General features: G+C 38.9%; 1 protein-coding gene across 10 annotated transcripts in view; it reads right to left on the bottom strand.

Annotated features, from left to right (window-relative positions):
• Positions 1 to 15,519, bottom strand: part of PIEZO2 (piezo type mechanosensitive ion channel component 2) — a 286,361-nt gene that overhangs the window by 79,200 nt on the left and 191,642 nt on the right. For 5 of the 10 annotated variants that reach the window (XM_063165966.1, XM_063166019.1, XM_063166001.1 and 2 more), the window contains exons 9-17: positions 14,177 to 14,308; positions 13,055 to 13,093; positions 11,584 to 11,722; positions 11,116 to 11,252; positions 8,793 to 9,029; positions 4,876 to 4,999; positions 3,052 to 3,299; positions 2,245 to 2,393; positions 1,308 to 1,481 (exon numbers count right to left, since the gene is read on the bottom strand). In XM_063165966.1, coding sequence (XP_063022036.1) covers positions 1,308 to 1,481; positions 2,245 to 2,393; positions 3,052 to 3,299; positions 4,876 to 4,999; positions 8,793 to 9,029; positions 11,116 to 11,252; positions 11,584 to 11,722; positions 13,055 to 13,093; positions 14,177 to 14,308 — 1,379 coding nt within the window. Of the gene's footprint in view, positions 1 to 1,307; positions 1,482 to 2,244; positions 2,394 to 3,051; positions 3,300 to 4,875; positions 5,000 to 8,792; positions 9,030 to 11,115; positions 11,253 to 11,583; positions 11,723 to 13,054; positions 13,094 to 14,176; positions 14,309 to 15,519 lie in introns of those variants that run through there. The other 5 variants (XM_063165976.1, XM_063166036.1, XM_063165984.1 and 2 more) reach the window with 5 other exon arrangements.

Genomic DNA, 15,519 nt, shown 5'->3' with positions numbered 1-15,519 from the left:
AGACATGTATCTGGGCTCTGTTTTCAGGACCTGGCCAATTCCAAGTTCTTAACATGTACCTACTGCTGCACACAAGTCCACTATGGGCAAGGGAAGTTTGCTCTCAGGCCATTACAAAAGCACCCTTGAATCTACCATCACATTTAGCAATTCAAGAAGAGCAACAGGAGAGTTGTTACACAGACAGATATTTACAATTAAAGTTTAATCCCCCCTCCTCCCCATTAGGAAATTTTATCAAGTTCGATCAGTTCTGGTCTTAGCAATTATTTAAATATAGAATCTGGAAGTATTCTATAAAACTGGAGCTTCTTCTCATGGCACAAACTTGTACCATACACTGTGAAGTAACTTCATGTCAACTTGAATGTATGAAAAATAATTGAAATGGTTTTTAAATCTTGCATAACCCAGAACATAATTCTCTGTTAAGTAATTGGCATTATTCCCTGTGGCATTATTCCCTGTGGTCTATGGGGTGTTATGCAGCTAGCCCACGTTCATAAAACTGCAGCTGAGATACACCTATCACTAGACAGGTGAACATTCTAAAAGTGAAGTCTAAATTAATTGCTCTCTTCAAAGAATGAATGTAATTGTCATTGCATAATATAACATTAAGTACTACAAAACCATTTCTCTCCTTTATACTCCTGGCTGAGGATCCTAGGCCAGACTGGTTTTTACACAGGAAAATATGTAAGAATTGAACACTGGAAAAGTGATGTCCCAGATTCATGAAAAAACACTAATGAACGTCTGGATGAAATCACCAAATGTCTAGCATAGCCAAGGGTCAGTACTATGAAAAGTAACCACAAATTCGGAATTCTTCTATTTCTGAAGATCAGCTTTACAAAAAGGCCTAACTGTTCAATGCAAATGTGGTGTTTTCCACAGATTTCCAAATCTTCATGTGGACCTCAAAATGGATGTTGAAAAAAAAGAAGTGACCCAAATTAAAAGCTGTATTTCTTATTACTGACAGGAACACACATACAAAAGGGCACACAAAGTAATTAAGCACCTGACTTTCAGTAAAGGTCAAAGCCAATTAAGTAAATAGATAAATGCCACTAGTACCTTTGAAAATGTATCTTAAAATGAAAAAGTTCAGTATGTAGGGGAAATGGGGAGAGACAAATACTTTGGCTGTAGTGGGGTGCTGGATACTGTGCACTTTCTTTTTAAGCCAGGTAGTCATAGCGAAGGCAAATAATATCTACCGAGAAGTGATCATTACAAGATAGTCAGAAACAGCATTTCCATACAGATAATCAATAGCTGAATTTACTTTGCTTCTTTACCTGTAAATAGTGTTGTCCTGTTTGCTGGTTACAGCTTTTAAATCAGTGATCTGCAGAAACCGATCATGGAAATAGTGAAGGTGTAAGATACACACCAGTAGGAAGGAGGTGGGGATAAAGATGCGTGTGAATAGATCAGCCACAGAAAACTGTTTTAAGCCAAGATCCTCTAGTCTGAAAAAAAAAAAAAAAGCATTCCACTAAGGCATCTTTTCACACAAAATATTCTTTCCATGAGACATTTCTACAAATTATTTGCAATAGAAAATAAGGGGATGGTACTTTTTGTGTGGTTTTGGTTTCTAAAATTCTCCCAAACTAGCAAGTTTTACAATGTAAGTATCCTTTGTTCAGACTCAGTAATGTAGAGAGGTACTGTAAAAGTACAGTCAAACGAACAAACCCTGCCACAGATCTCTTGAATCAGATGAGTTTCCTCTTACTGAAAGTCTTGCACTGGAGATCTGCTCACATTGCTTATACTTTCCAGAGTAAGCTCTACTTGAGAAATGCCCAACTCATCACAAGGATGAAGAATCCCAGTCCTCCTTATTAGCTGGAAAGCAGGTTCACTTTCATCAGTTCCAAACATCTTGCAGATCTACCCTTAATCATTCCCTGGATCTGGTTCCTATGGTCAAAGTGGTGAAGAGAAGTATTGGCACTGTATTGAGAACATAAGCAATCCAAAGGCCTAACAGCCAATTGGAGAAAATACAACTCTGAGCTCCTCTCTTGGTTTTGCTCACTTCTATGGTTACACCAATAAATCTATGGCTTCATAACTGAGTGCCTAAAATCAGCTATGCCTGAGAATGGCTGCATGAGATTTTTCTCCTACAAGAAGGAAGACTTCTCTTAGATCCTTCCATCACACTGAACTCAGATAAAAGATACAAATAAAAAATGAATCAAAAAATGAATCAAAACCACTTACTTCCTTTCATCCAGGCCTGTCATGTTCTTCCACAACCCAGGGAATGACTCAAACTGGTATGTGTAGATGAAGATAAGTACCAACATTGTGTAAACAACCACTGACATCCAGAAGTACTTTAAAATCTTTCTCCACCATTCATAGTGTACCTGAAAATCACACACCAAAAATGCTGACACAAGCTGAAGGCAAAGACACTGACAGAAATATTGACAACATTGTACTGTTGAACATGGATGAAGAACACTATGTTTCCCAGCTGGTCTGAAGTGAGCAATGATTACCTAGTGCCAGGCACAGATTTTTGAGTTAGTTTTCACTCCTGATGCAAATGCATTGAAGTAAAGACTTTTGTGCAAAAATGTCTGATGAGATATGGGCCATAGACACAAAGTCAAGGACCACTTCAGCCAGCTAATTTCATCACCATTAGGTGATGAAAATCCAGGAGAGGGACTCCCATGCTCGTTGGAGTGTGGAAGCAGTGTGGACCAGCTGTCAGAAAAACTGGTGGCTATGTAGAATGTGCATAGACTCAGAATTTTCCACAAAGGTTCCAGAGCTTATGGTGAAGTGGCATGGCAGAGGTGTGCATTGTATCTAATTTACATGCACTTTGCCTGTCACTATAACAGAAAACCAGAGGAAAATTAGTCTTAATCCATTCAAATGGTCTGATTCTGTTGTGTCTAACTAAACAACAAGTTCACTGCTCATGAATTCTATTTGGAGCCACTTTATTACCAAGCTAAAAGTACAAACAGTTCTATTCAAGGATAAAATTCAGTTAACACAGTTCTCCCTTACCTGGTAGAGGGCCACACAGAAGAGGAACAGTACCATGTAGATGATTTTGTACATGACAATTGTACCCTCAAAGCTGACAAAGAAGAACATGCCCCCACAGACGTAAATCCAGTACTTGATTAACATAGCCATCACCAGCTTCCCCAAGACTTTCATAATATCCTGTTCATCATCCTCCTCTCCCTCCTCCTCCTCTTCCTTCTCCTCTTCCTGTTCTTCTGACACTTCTGCCTCCTGCGACTCCTCTTCTGCAAACACAGAGTCACATTTGGCCTGTCTCTTCTGGGGAATTTTAGTAAGAATTTAAATGGGTGGAAAGTAAAATCTCTGCACACAACACAGAAACTTAAAACTCAATAGTCACAAGAGACTGTAATTCCTAATCATGCATGCCTCCAGAGCAAGGAAAAGGGTTTTAACTTCGTACGAGCTTAAGCCTGCTGCTGGAGCCATAGGGCACATGGCTATACATCCTTACCAGACACCCACCTTCTCTTTGTCTGAAATGTCAGCAGCTTTAGTGGAAAATTAGAGCTTAAGGGTTGCATAATGGATAAGAGCCAAAACATTTTCCAGATACTCTTATACTCTCCAGTAAGCAACCTTTTGAATTGGAAAACAAAGAGACCACCAGCACCACCAGAAACCTCTTGAGTTTAAACTCTCATCTCGAGTTCCAGCCTCTTGTCTTGAGCTTCATCCTTTAGATAATATTGTGTTTATCCTCAAAAACCACAACCAAGGGAAAACATTAACATAAACCCAAAGAAGCTTAAAAAATAGAAGTGCTGCACTAACACTGCAGTTTTTCAAAAAAGCTACCATTTATCCAGGTGCTGCATCTGGGCCAGAAAAGAAAAGCTGCTTTGGCCCTATGAAGAGGTCAAGATTCCCCAGTTATTAACCTTAAGAAGTATGTGGAAAGCAGGGTAAGTGACCCCCAGCAGCAAGTACATGTGCAAGTACCTAGATAACAGGGCTTGATAACAGGGCTTGCCAGAACCACAGTACAGTTGTTTTTCCTTCCACTGAGAGCAATATTGAAACTTCACCATCAAAAGACTTGCCCACTCCTTTTGTCCCACTCACCATCCCCCTCCTCAGGCTCTTGCCTTGAAAATCCTTGTAGTACAGCTTTGACATTGATCAGATGTTTTACTGAGACAAAGACCATAATTAATCAGAGACAGAACCACACTACTGCTTCCAGGGCTCACTTTCTACCATTTCAGTGCACTTAACATTTTCAGTTTAACATCCAGAGAGAGAGGGCAAGGAATGTCTGAAGGAACATGTGCCCATAGCAAAAGAAAGAACAGGTCGCTGAGTTATTAGGCAAGCTGAATCTATAAAAGTAAACTTTGCTCTCAGGTGTGCTTGAGCCCCTGTACTGAAAAAACATATCCTTTTTTTTCCCACTGAAATTTGTAGTTTAACTTCTGTGTCTGTAAAAGAGTTTATGCACCAACACAACTTTCAAGGAATTTAGCAACTTTTCCTAGGTAAACTCATCTCCTGTGGTTAAACTTCAAGGCAATTCATCCCCTGGTTTGAGTTGGGAACACTGCAGTAGACTGATCATTTGGAAGTTCCATGATCTTTCTGAAATGAGTCATTTTATTACCTTCCAGTAAAGAACATTTTATATGAAGTTCTAAAGTTTATAAGTGTTTTACTTCTATAGCTCAGAGATAGTTGCACATAGATTTTGTAATATCTTTCTTCGCTAATAACAGATACCTTGCTAATTGCTTTCAGCACCAGAGAAACACAGTAACTGGAACTTCTATCATGACTGAAGGACTAAATTGGATCTGTCTTTACCTTTTTCTTCATTTTCTTCACTTCCAACTTTGACCTCAGATAAAGTAGCTTCTTTTAGCCGAAGTGCTTTCTGTTCAGTGAGGTGTTGCCTAAGCAGTAGCCAGAAAGTAATTGTGAAAAGAATCTGCAAACAAAAATCAAAACAAAACCAACAGACTAATTGTATATCCTATGTCCTACTGATACAAGCATAGGTTTTCACAAATTTTGTATGCCTTTGTTTTCTCTGTTTCTCAGAAAATGGCAGCAATGGCAATGGTGCCAAAGTGCATCTTATGGCAAGTTATGTTATTTAGGAAACATCCTGCATTACAGACAACTTTGCTTCATTTGCACATTTTCATTTCTTAAAGGTATTCAGTTATATGCATCTATTCCTACCCTGTTTTATTCAGTTTTTAATTACTGTCTTATAAGTTTAGCAATCTTCTTATTATGCCTTGATTGATATAATTCCCATTTGCTGGGTTTTTGTTCATTTTTTACCTTTTTTTCAGGGAAGAAGCATATGTAAGAGTGTGGTGTCATTATCATGATTTTGTACATCATAAATATTTTGATTTAGGAGGTTTGTTACTTCAGGTGCTTAAACACAGTTAATTAAAAATCCATTTTTTGTATGTATTGCAGTTACAGAAGACCCAGTCAATGGAATTTGCTTTGCATTTACAACAGTTACAAGAGCTGAGATAGCCCTTTATTCTTTTAAGGGCTTCAAGAGATGTTAATTCAGTAACAGCAGGATACCTTAGGAATAAACAGATCTCTTTAATGAAGAGTGCAATACTGTGTGTTACAAAAAGTTACATTCAACAGCTTGCAATACCAAGAGATGGACAAAATTTAGAAAACAACATGATATCTGTTGTCACACACTTGATTTTATGTTTGCTTTCTATAAAGTTTTTTGATAATTTCCCTTTACAGAAGGAGACTTATTTCACTACATAGCTAGAAGAACAGAAAATTTCAAAGAAGAACCACGTAAGAGCCAAATATGTGTACACAACAGAATGGCAAGGCCCGTGATACAGTGTAATTTTTTTTCTAATGCGCCAGACTTTAATGGGGAAAAGGATTGCTCCCAGGAGATGGGTTTTTTTTATCGATATTGCTGCTAACACTGAGCCATGGCAGCAGATTGTCAGTCTGTGTGACTTGTCACAGGTCCCCAGATACCTCCTGAAGCTCTAGCTTTTCCAACACAAACCTTTGATAACTGCAGTGATTAGCTCTGACTTCCTGCCACATTTACCTCCTTGTTCTACTCGGCATTTCCACAGCCAGAGTTGGCTCTAAGAAAAGTCTTGAAGGGTTGCAGATGAAAGAAATGCTTTTAGCTACCTTTTACAGTATAGATTCTATCTCATTTTCAGACGAGGAAACACATATAGCATGCAGACACTTATGCAGAAAGAATTACAGTACACTTCTTTCTGCAGAATACAGTATCTAGTCTCCATTTAAAATCAACCATTATTCAAAGGACTTTAAATTAGGAATAAAGAGGGGTACAGAGTTACTAGTAGATAAACTACTAAAGAGAGATTGATAGGCAAGGCTAACAAGCAATGGGTGCCTGGGGTGATGTGAACAAAAGGAAATACATAATCAGCAACACAGGGCTTATTCAGGGTCACTGGAAGCATTTGTATATATAATCAAGGGAATTACTTCAACACAGCCTTACAGGGAAACCTGCCAGATTCCTTCTGGGAAAACAGCATGTCAGGTGCCCCTCTCAAGTGCCTGTAAACTTGAGCCCTGCAGCATGGTGAACAAACCCAAGCAATCAGAGATCTCTGTGCAGGGCTGTGGTCTTGTTGGGATGAGAGAGACAGAGTGTGATGCCTTGAATATTTGCAATACAGAGCCTCAGGCTCCTTAGGAAGCACAGGCCAGAAAGATGCAGAGGTGAGGTTGGGATTTGCACAGCAACACAGCTGGAATGCAGAGACTCTGCCTGCATGCATAGAATCTGCCTGGCCATGCATGCACAGACATGGTTAGAAAAGTCAAGGCCTGAAACTGAGTTTGGCAAGGCACGTCAAGCAACAAGATTTGCTTCTGTACATGCCTCAGCAGAAAAAGGGAGGCTAGGGAAAATCTAGGCCCTGATGACTGGGGTGAAGGGCTGGGTGGCACAGGGCATGGAAGAAACTGAGGTAGCAAATGCCTTCTCTGCCTCAGCCTTTGCTAGCAAGACTGCCCTTAGGAAACACAGTTCCTGGAGACCATGGAAAAGTCTGAAGCAAGGATGAGTCTTCCTTTGGTGGAACAGGCTTGGATCAGGGAATATTTAAAGAAAATGAGCATACATAAGTGCATGGGTCCTGATGGGATGTGCCCAGGAGCTGGCTGGTGTCACTAGTAGAGGTTACTCTCAATGACCTTTGATCAAACGTGGTGATGGGAGAATTGCTGGAGGAAAGCAAATGTCACTCTGGAACATCTCTCCTATGTAAAAGACAAAGCTCAGGAGGAATCTCATTCAATGCCTATATATATCCAAAGGGAGGCATGAAGAGGTTGGAGTCAGACTCTTTTCAGTGGTACCCAGTGATGGGACCAGAGGCAATAGGCACAAATTGAAACATGGGATGTTGCCTCTGAACATCAGGAAACTTTTTTCCTGTGAGGGTAATTGAGCACTGGCACAGGTTGCCCCAGGATGTAACAACAGTTTCCACTCATAGGGATATTCAAAAACCATCTAGGCATGGTCCTGGGCAATCAAGATGGCTCTGCTTGAGAGTTGGACCAATGATCTCCAGAAGCCTTTTTTGGCTTCAACTATTGTGTGATTCTGTGAAAGTTATGGAGTACATTTAATTCAGCTTAAAAAACCACATTAAACACCTAATGGCTTTATGGATGTGGCCGAATCACCATATACACACACCAGCTTCCTTTCTTGACAGTATCTGTTTTAGACAAGATGATATAGCCAATGAGAAATAATACCAAAGGGAATGAAGTATTAAGACAGTTAAAATTCCTTAGGGATTTATAAAGTCATTGAAAAAAAAAAAGTAAAACTTCTCTTGCAGAACCCCTTGAGCTTTATCCCTCTTACCAAACCAGCCCTACTGTTACAAGACAAATAATACAGCACTCACTAACTTTCAAATGCATTAAAGACCCAGAAATGGTTGTCCAAAAGGTATTGCCAACAAGGAAGATGGCGTACAGAATCAACTTAAATTGTAATTAGGGGTCACAAGGGAAGTGATCCACTTAGCACAAGGGGAGCAGTGCCAACTAGATGCACTCCCTGAGATGCCCCTCTTGGGTGCTCTAGGAAAAAAAACATCCTATTTTTGCTCAGTCCCTTCTCCAGGAGAAAAATTGCAGAATGAAATGCTTTTTCAAGACATTAAAGAAAAAGTCTATCATGCACTGGGGTCAGCAAATTCTCTTGGTTCTAACCTAAAATGGATTTCAACTCATGCTGATTCAGGTGTAAGGATAAAGAATTAAACCTCAGCCACCCACTGCTATGTGCTGCTGCTTGTGCCAAACCATTAGGGAGTGAGTGGTATTGGTAATTGCAATGACAACACAGTTGCCATCACAGTCACAGACATATCTGACATCCCATGGGTGGTAATCTAGAGAATCAAATAACATCTGGTTTTGAATCCAGTTTATAAAACCAAACAAGGGAGCAATTTCAATCCACCAAGTATTTTTTACAGAATTATCATGAAAACCTAAACGGTGTCTGAACTATCTAGTATTAGCTTAATATGCAATTAGCAGTTTTCTGAAGACTCTTTCTAATGATTTACCCTTTGCTTTAGAATTGCTACTGAATACTGTGGATGCACTCTTAAAGAAATGTCAAGAGATTCAAATTTTTATCACAATATACTTTGTGGTTTCATAAATAAATCTCAGCTGTTTGTTGCACTTACCTTTGATGCCAGCTCCCCAGGTTCCTTTCTTTTTAAAAAACCAGATACTTGAGGAAGTTCATCATTCTTGAGCTCAATACTCCATATATACTGTAATATTAGCAGTAAATTTCCATAAAAAACCATGAATGGTGAACTGATCATGGCGTATTTCCTTCGGTCCCGAATCATCCACAATGTGCAAGACCAGATCAGTAACACAAAAGTCAACCAGCTGTGATATGTGATGCTCCATGCCTGATGGAAGGAGGAAAGAGAAGAAAAACACATCCACAAATGGATTCAGGAGCAGCACAGATGCAGATTTCCAGTTACACTTCTTTCACATATTTTCATTTTCATCAGAATCTCACCCATATTAATCACCTAATGGACCAGCTAAAATAAACCCCTTGGAGAACATGCAGAAAGTAGATTCTGAGGGCAAACCCTTGATGCATTAGCTGCACTTTGTAAGCAGACTCATTGCTTCTCATTACACCAAAGTAAAAGAGATGGAAAATATAAATTAAAGCTTGAGCACAGAATTTTTTCTTGCAAAATAGCAGCAAAGAATTCAGAGCAGAAATGGCAAAACCGAGTCAATGGGTACTGCATTGAAGGCCCTTGACAGCATTACAAAACAGCATTAACTCAATACTGCTCTTGTTTTTGTGGAATCAGTTTAAAATGGAAAGCTATGGTGTGCACCCATCCAACCTGAAGAACATTTAGTCTATAGTAACTGTGGTAGATTACCTGAATACTCTCAACTATAGAACATTTTCTACAGATTTCAGAATTCTGTTTTCAAAAACTTCTCTATTAAACACTGAAGAAAAGGATTTAGGGGTTTTAAGTGTTTTTTATCTACATTGCGTTATTGATTTAGGACTAAATTTAGCTGTATATCTGCTGCTATAACTGTGGAGCAGCTGCCAACAAAGCATTAAAAAATTATTAAACATTAAGAATATTTTTGACAGGTTAGCTTAGCCCTCCAGGAAATTGTATCTTTTAAGGGTATGTGAAAAACACTGATATGCTACTTCTCCATGCTCGTATGAGAAAATAGCTTACACTGAGCTGTCTTTGGCTGTAGTATAAACAGAATTTCCATCAGAGCATACCACAAGTAAATTCATAAGTTAATTTGGATCACATAAAATCAGAAAATGTCATGAAGATAAAAGCTAGCATTAAACTACAAGTAAGTTCTTCAAATATATAGTCTTCTTTTATATTGAGAGATATAACCCTGGGAATTAATTAAAAGAGAAACACAGACCTGGTCTGGTAGGTGTCTCTGCCTAAGGCAGGGGGTTGGAACTAGATAACTTTTAAGATCCCTTCCAACCCATACCATTCTATGATCCTTAGATCATAGAAGTACATGAGTTTAAAAAATAGGAAAAAAGTTACTGTGTCAATATGAAAATAACTAATTACTTGTTGATATCTCAGAATGCATCAATCCAGGTCCATATTTTGCACAAGGAGCCTGCCTTATTTACAGGGGAAACTTTTTCTGTTAAAAGACAGCCAATAAAGTTTGAAACTTTATGCAAACGAGAGGCAGCCAAGGTAATTTGTTTTACCGTTTTTAAAGCAAAATTGGGCCAAGAAGCTTTATGGTGAATTTCATCATAGTTGAAACTTCTCCAAAACAGTAAAAGCAAAGCTTGCATTGGGAATATAGAAAGACATCTAATCATTATGTGGAAACCTTGGTATAATGCAGCTCAAAGTGTTTGCAACAAGTAGGCTTAAAAACAAGCAACAGCATGAAAAAGATAAAGAAGGGTAATAAAACAACATGAAAGTCTGCCTTGGCACAAAGTTGTATTTTCCTTAAGATCTTTCTGTGTCAGTGCAGGAAACCAGGCTTTACAGATCCTTTCTTCTCACAGAGTCATCTCACAGAGTCATTGGATGCATGCATTGCCTGAATTAGGAACCATATTTTTACAGTTTTCTATATCAGTATGACATACATTAATTTTACAGGTAAATTTTTGAGTGGTGCAAACACATGACAAACCTGCTTGTGTAAGAGCTTGGGAATCAATAGAAAACTGAGACACAGAGATTTTTTGGTATTCAACAGACAACAAAGCCTGGGGCTCTCAATCCTGGAAATGTCCTATTTAAAGGTGTGCAATAGGCCTAGGAATTATACATTAATAACCTAAAATGGGCTCAAAATTATGCAGACACTATCTTGATATTTTTTGAGCCTGATACAAAGACTTGCTGAAAACAAAACAATGAGACTACTTTCAGAAAAACATGGAGAAGACACTTTCATAAAATCAGAAGCATTCTCTTTATTGCTAGTACTTACCATCATAGCTATCAGAGCACAAATGTAGCTTTGTTTCATGATAAATTGAAACACAGAGACCAGGGCATGTAATTTAACATTTTCCTTTTCCTCCTGAGTAACTTCCTCTTCTTCTTCCTCCTCCTCCTCTTCCTTTTCTAAGTAGAAAAAGAAATTCTTATTTGCAATCCAGGAGAGGATGCATGTATAGAAAGTACATGCATCCTCTCCTGAAATTACTTTGCAATCACTCTGATGGCTACTCCAAATCACTGCGTTGGTAGGCAAAGTATTTTGGATGGTATACACCTAGAGCCCAGGTTACAAAACTGTTATATGGGTAACCATCATTGCAAGGTGACAGCATTATTTAACTTTAACAGGCCCAAAGAGCTTACCAAAATGGCAAGAAATGCTAGAGGCAGGGACTGGAAATACAGAATAAGAAAAACACATGGCAAAAATGACAATTCCTAGGCAATTTGCTACCTGACACGCCATCCGAGGGCTCCCACTTGTACTGTGGTGTGGAGTACACGTCTGCTTTGGCTGGGCCATTCTCTAGTGGCAGTGCAGGGTGGATGGTGTGATAGTCTGCAGGGTTCCCGTTCACTGTCACCAGCAGCACCTGCCAGCACACCAGAGAGAGGCAATGCATTTACCATGGCTCTTTGAGGAGTGGGACTCCTACTTCTGTGTTTTGCTACTCTCGAGTGCCAATGTTAAAAGAGTTTAACAAGCAGCTGCAGTTACTTCCAAGAAATTGATATGTTATAGTCATGTTGCATGCAAAAGTAACACAGAACAGCTTCCAAAATTTATTGTTGCTAGATTTTTATGTCATACCAATAGAAGTAACTAAAAATTCATCCTTCTTCTTAGACAAACTACTACATCAGGATTTTCAGACTTCAGTTCACATCTAGTTATTTCCAGTAGTTATTAAAATAATGGGTATAAATGACTTTCCAATTGGAATTATTAGTGGTGAGATCTATATTTGCAGCTGTTAATAAAACCACTTGTGGTAATCATTGTTATTGATTGTACATTTTTGTCACTTGGTAGTGCTAACTCAACACTCTTTCATTGTTTTACTTTTGTGACTTCAATTTCAGCCCTTGTGCTTGTTTGAATAAGGGCTCCAGCAATCACAACCATCAATATCTTTCCTATTGGCAGAAATTCACATGCTGTGGGTTAGTGATGGCAATATGTGCTCAAAACTGACTTCTGCTCAGGCTGTGAAACAGGAGCATATCTTCCTTGTCCAAACTATTCACAGGCATGTGCAACAGCCTGTGAACTGTTTCAGAATAGTATCTGGGTTATGTTCAGTCATATCCAGCTGCACCAAGTACAGGCTGTGGAGCACGTTTAGATTAGGCTACGGATGCTCCTAAAATTCATCTCCATCTCCATTCTCCTGTGTGTGCTAAACAGAGGGGAATTTTCTGCTTTCAGAGTCTGCTAAGGTCTGTAGCAGTCAAGATAAATGGATCATTTGCTGTCTGCTCAAATAAAGACTTGGATTTTCTGTAATCTGCAAATTGAACTCATATGTGCTGTCGGTCATGCTTTAAGGGCCTCAGCATTCCAACACGAATGAAATAAAAAAATATAGCAAAGAAACTAAATCAAATTTAAAGGTGGCTTGCATTAGAAAGCATATTTTCATATCTTATTCAAACCCAATGAAATAGCAAAGATCGTTTGCCAGTTGGTACTACTACAAGCAGTTTAATTTCAAGTGATCAATCAACGGTTTCTAAGGGAAATTATTAAGGAAGCAGAAGACAATTACATTTAAGATAATCAAGATTATAGGGTAAACGGCAGGCTAACCATAAATCTAGAAGTTTTAGAAATGTCATCTAAGGTTTTATCTGTATGTATCATTGTTTGTATTTACACACATTGAGAAGAATTGCGAAATTAAAAAGACTAGTAGTATACTAACATCCGATGGCTTGTATTCATCTTGGGTCATTGACAGAAGCTGCAAAAAGCAATGCAAGAACAAATTATTATAGAAGCACAGCTCAAGCATTAGTAAGTATGACTTCTTGAATACATGCATGTATATGTGCTGACTTTTGCAGATTTGCACCAAGAAATTCAGAAAGAATTCTTAAAAAGTCAGCAGAATTGTACAATACCATAAAATTGTATTCAGTGTGCCATAGCATTGACATAATTTTACTGTATGCTCCTGTAAATTTTAAACCAGAACTGAGAATGTTGTATTGAAATTTTGGATACTAAGTCAAAGAATTAATCAGTATTGCATTATACTGATTAACTGCTTTCTAATGTCTTTCTAATGATCCAGTGCTTAAAAACTAAGTTTTTAAACAATCATTAGAATTACTACAATTATAAAAATAGTTCCAATAAAATGGTGATACAAATATAAAATACATTCCTTTATCCATTTGCCAGCTCCTTTCCCATTACAATTATTATAGTGGATTTCTTGGGGCTTGAATATATGTGGATTGAGTATATATGAATACTCATATGTCCCAAATTTGACAATAACTCAACAAATGAAATTTTGCTGGGCAGCTGGTGCAGACAGGTGGTAGAAAGCTGGATCCTTCCAGGATATTTAACATAGCTGCCTAAACTGCCTTGCTTTGTATCTTCAAGAAGGACACCAGTGTGCTTAGGAGAAGATAAGCCGGCAGTCCCCACGCACCAGTGACAGTGCTAATTAGTAGCTACAAGGTAGATCAGATCTTTACACAAGGTTTAGTTCCCTAACAGACTTTCTAGCTGGTTTGCTCAAAGATAATGGCCCCAAGCCAAAAGCCCAGTCCTACGCTTCTTAAATGTGGAAACCAAAAACATAGAGCATGCTTTTCGTTTACATCCTCACACTAGCTCCTGGTTTTGTTTCATTCATTTTTACAAAATACATTCCTATCCTACTCTGCCATGCAGCCTTGATTTTTATATTAATCAGATATTTTATGTGATTTATATAATCACACGTGGAGATCTTGCAACCTACGTAACACCGCTTCCCTTAATTCAAAGTAATTGTGTAATGCAGAGACCCTTCGCCCTCCAGTCTTACTTTTCTCTCATCAGTTGTGTAGTGGCTTGCATACCACAGACTGCGTCTCCTCTCTGCTGTCATTGGAATGGGGCTGCAGGGAATTTCTTTGTCATCCTCCCTGCTGACAGATTTCTCTTCATCAGGTGTCTGCTAAATGACAACAAATGACAGCACTAGCTGTAGCTCTGTAAATACAATCTTAGCACAGGAACTGAAATTCCGCCCCCCCCCCCCCACCCCCCCGCTGCTGTTCCCTCTCCAAAGCATGTCTGAAGCACCTTTTAAAGGCTAATTAACCATTTTTAGCCATATTAACCATAATTAGCCACCATTAGTGGCTAACAGACTTGGTTTATGGTTGATGACTCTGAGATGACATTTTCAGAAATATTGACAGCTTTTCTATAACTGCTGGTTACATGACACCAGAATTACACAGACCTCCAGGTACTACCTTAGTTTACCATATAATCATACCATGAGCATATAGAAATACATAAAATATAAAACCCACAAGGTGCAATGTCTAATTTTCAAGGCAGTGTATGCTATTTCAGAATCTTTGACCACTGTTCCATAATAACTTTGCTGACAAGCCAATAAGATAAGGACTTGACAAATGGAGCACAAGATGGGTGGAGAATTAGCTAAAATGCCTTTCTTCAAGTAGGGTAAAGGCTCAAATACAAAAAGGCAGAATGCCATGAGTGGAGCTTCTCAGAGACTGGCACTAGGTCTAATCCTATTCAAAACTACCTAGATGGAATTGCACTCACACAAAATTTGTGAATGATAAAATCTGTGAACTGGGAGGAAGATAAGATAAAATAAAATTTGCGAACGGGCCAGAAGAAAGACTCACCACCCAGAGATGGGACACCAAAAACGACACGAGTTTTAACAAAGATAAAGTCCTGCAGCTGGAATAAACACACATAACAGTAAAGGCTGTGGACAGACTGTGTGGGAAGCAGCTCTGTGGAACAGGCTCTGGTGCACAGCAAGCTGAAAAAGAGCCAGCAGTGGACTGCACTCCAGCAGCAAGGAAGGCAGACACGTCCTGGACTGCATCAGCCAGAGTGCTGCCAGCAGATCAAGGGATCTGATTATTCCACTGTGCCTGGCAAGTGTCAGGCCCTACCTGCCATGCAATTCTGGCATCCCCAGTTCAAGAGAAAATCTGGACAAGATCGCACAGAGAATTGTCAAGATGATTAGAGGCTTGGAGAAGCTGAAGGATGCAGGAATCAGGGGGTTTCTTTTCCAATTTATGGCAATAAAATTACAGTTTTAGAGAAGACAAGGGTAGTATTCTCACAGGGAGGCATAGTTATAGGAGAGGAGACTAAGGACATAATTTG

The sequence above is a fragment of the Melospiza melodia genome, chromosome 1, assembly GCF_035770615.1.
Source record: "Melospiza melodia melodia isolate bMelMel2 chromosome 1, bMelMel2.pri, whole genome shotgun sequence".
Taxonomy (NCBI): Eukaryota; Metazoa; Chordata; class Aves; order Passeriformes; family Passerellidae; genus Melospiza; species Melospiza melodia.
Note: the sequence above shows the minus strand (reverse complement) of the source record. Positions and strands in the feature narration are given on the sequence as shown.